General features: G+C 38.2%; 1 protein-coding gene across 1 annotated transcript in view; it reads left to right on the top strand.

Annotated features, from left to right (window-relative positions):
• The window catches only part of IARS (isoleucyl-tRNA synthetase), a gene marked incomplete at both ends in the record, with an annotated part of 74,098 nt that extends 71,612 nt beyond the window's left edge, over nucleotides 1-2,486 (top strand). Inside the window, 3 exons of the mRNA XM_009572685.1 lie at nucleotides 1,040-1,214; nucleotides 1,994-2,106; nucleotides 2,391-2,486. Of these exons, the coding sequence (XP_009570980.1) occupies nucleotides 1,040-1,214; nucleotides 1,994-2,106; nucleotides 2,391-2,486 (384 nt within the window). The remainder of the gene's footprint in view (nucleotides 1-1,039; nucleotides 1,215-1,993; nucleotides 2,107-2,390) is intronic.
• Between the last annotated feature and the right edge of the window lie 212 nt (nucleotides 2,487-2,698).

Genomic DNA, 2,698 nt, shown 5'->3' with positions numbered 1-2,698 from the left:
TCCTGCTTACCTCCTCTGGTGGCATTAAGTTCCAAAGGTTAACTACTTACTTACCTCTTTTAAACTAACCTCCTGCTATTTTCACTACATGCTCCCTTACTTGAGGGGTCGTTTGGGGATTTGGTGAATAACAGTTTTACATTCCTTACCCACCTCCTTCATAACTCTTTAAATTTCAACCATATCCCTCTTCCACTTTCTTCCCTCCGAAGAGTTTTAGCCTTGATCTTTCCTCATATGGTAGCAACACTGTTCTCTTAAATGAGTTGTTCTCTAAAACCTTCTACAGCACCACTCTATTTTCCCTTCAGATATAAGGACAAAAACTACACGCATTACTCATAAAACATGGGCACACCCAAGTTTCTGTAGTGGCTAAATAACATCCTTGGTCTAGGGCCCCTCCTGAAGTTCATGCAAGTTTTATAAGCTTTTGGCTGCCCCTTGCACACTGATCTTCAGAGTCCTTGTGCTGCAAAGCATAGACTGAAGTTTTTCTGAGGAAGGTGTTTTTCTGTACAGTAAGGACCTAGAATAAACAGATAAGGAAAGAGAGAAAATGAGGCAGTAGCATTTATACAACTTAAAATTGGCAATTACAATTTTCTGGCTAAATGCATACTGAAAGGAGTATTTTAGCAAAATTTTTCTTCCTGGATTTTGCCAGGCCATTGCACACAAAGGTAATAGTTCTATCTCTTCAGGCAGTTGTAACAGTAAAGTAAAAAAGGTTGTTGAATAGGGATCTGATTTGAGTTGAGAGCTGACTGGTTTCTATTAATAACAGAAAAATGTCTACTTAAAGGCTGAAGAGGAGGATAGGATCTTCTGCTGAAGGATAGTTTCAGTATCGGTTGGGTTTATTTGTTCTTGCAGTGTTGGCAAATTACTTAGTTCATAGAGACAACCATATAAAAAATTTGCAGCTTGAGACTTACGACTTCCGTAGTACTGTGGCCCCTGGTTTTGTACTCTTTCCACAGTTGTCAGAGATGGCTGTTCTTCAGCTTCATTTTTTCCTCTTGGTGTATTTATATAGGAGCTTAATGTACGTCAAGTGACATTATCTACTAATAAAGATAAATACGGAGTCCGGTTGAGAGCAGAACCCGATCACATGGTGCTTGGGAAGCGTTTGAAAGGTGCATTTAAGCTTGTCATGGCTGCAATCAAAGAGCTGAAGAGTGAGCAGCTGGAGGAATTCCAGGAGACAGGTACGTAGTGGTACAAACCTCTGAACGATGGCAATGTTGACCAGAAAAAGAAGATCCAAAATCCTTTGGCTCATCAGAAAAAAATTAAGCAATTGCCCTTGATTTGTGTATATTAATCAAGCATTTGCAGGAACAGATGCAAGAGTGTCCTTTTGTGGGCTTAGGGAAACTTAAGGCCTACTTCCCAGTTATTATCCCTATTAAATTTTATCTTATTGAGAATAGGACAAAAATTGTTTTTATTATTTTGCTGACAGTAGATTAGAAGTGGCCGTGTATACTAATCTTACACCGTTCTCCTGTTTAAGTGCTATTGTAAGGCAAAAATGAAGTAGAGAGTAAACTGTTCTGTAAGACTGAATCAAATTTGAACTATGTGCAATAATTTATATTCTAAAAGCATTGCTTCAGTTCCAGATTTACTGGTGGGTGTGAAGTTTCCAGCTATATCTGTTCAGTTAACTGCTTGAATGTGAATTTCGATTTAGTTGAAAGTATACAGGTTACTTCTAAGTTTTATTCCGTTTCATTCAAATGGTGCACAAACAGATGCTGAAGCGTCTGCGTTTGAGTGAGTTCTGCTGCCTGTTGACATGCTTGTATGGAAAATCTGAACGTGGGATAGTTCAGTGTTTCTTACTAGTGCTTAACTGCTGTTTAAATGTATTGCAAATATATTGCATTTCATGTATTTGAAGATTGATCTTAAGCTTATTGAATTAAAAATTTTTTTTTTCGCTCTGATTGTAAGAGATGCTCTTCATCTGCCAATTCTGCAGGCACCATTGTTGTAGAAGGACATGAACTCCATGAGGAAGATCTTCGTCTCATGTATACCTTTGATCAGATTGCAGGAGGATCTGCCCAGTTTGAGGCACATTCCGATGCTCAGGTATTTTATTGGTTATTTCTTACTTTTTTTGATTTAAGAGAGAGTTTCTGTTGAAGTAATATGAAAATGGTGAGGTGAAAGCTGGGGTGGTTTTGTTTGTTCAGTTAGTTCAACAAATTCCAGGAGCCTATCTTCTGAATTTTGGAGATGTTAAAGTACTCCCTTCAACAAGGTATTTTGTAAGTGAGGAGCTCTATAAAAATGTACCTGAGCTTCTGAGTGAGTCAGTACTAGCTTGTTTCAAGTTTGTTACCTATTCGCCTGTCTTCTGTGCATCACCTCAGGTTTTAGTTCTGCTAGATGTTACCCCAGACCAGTCCATGGTGGATGAAGGAGTTGCCCGGGAAGTGATTAATCGCATCCAGAAGCTTCGCAAAAAGGTAAGGCAGCAATGGTTTGGAACAAGACATTTTAATTTACTTTTAAGCAATCTTTGGGCAATATGCAGCAGAAGCTGACCTTTGTAATTAAGCACGAAGCCCTGTATCATTTACTGCTAATATATAGCTTTCTGATCGGACATAAATGATTACAAATAACTATTTTCATTTTTAATTTCCATATTACTAGGTAGCTAGAGTTGAACAATGAG

Source organism: Fulmarus glacialis, unplaced genomic scaffold, assembly GCF_000690835.1.
Source record: "Fulmarus glacialis isolate BGI_N327 unplaced genomic scaffold, ASM69083v1 scaffold35482, whole genome shotgun sequence".
NCBI lineage: Eukaryota > Metazoa > Chordata > Aves > Procellariiformes > Procellariidae > Fulmarus > Fulmarus glacialis.
Note: the sequence above shows the minus strand (reverse complement) of the source record. Positions and strands in the feature narration are given on the sequence as shown.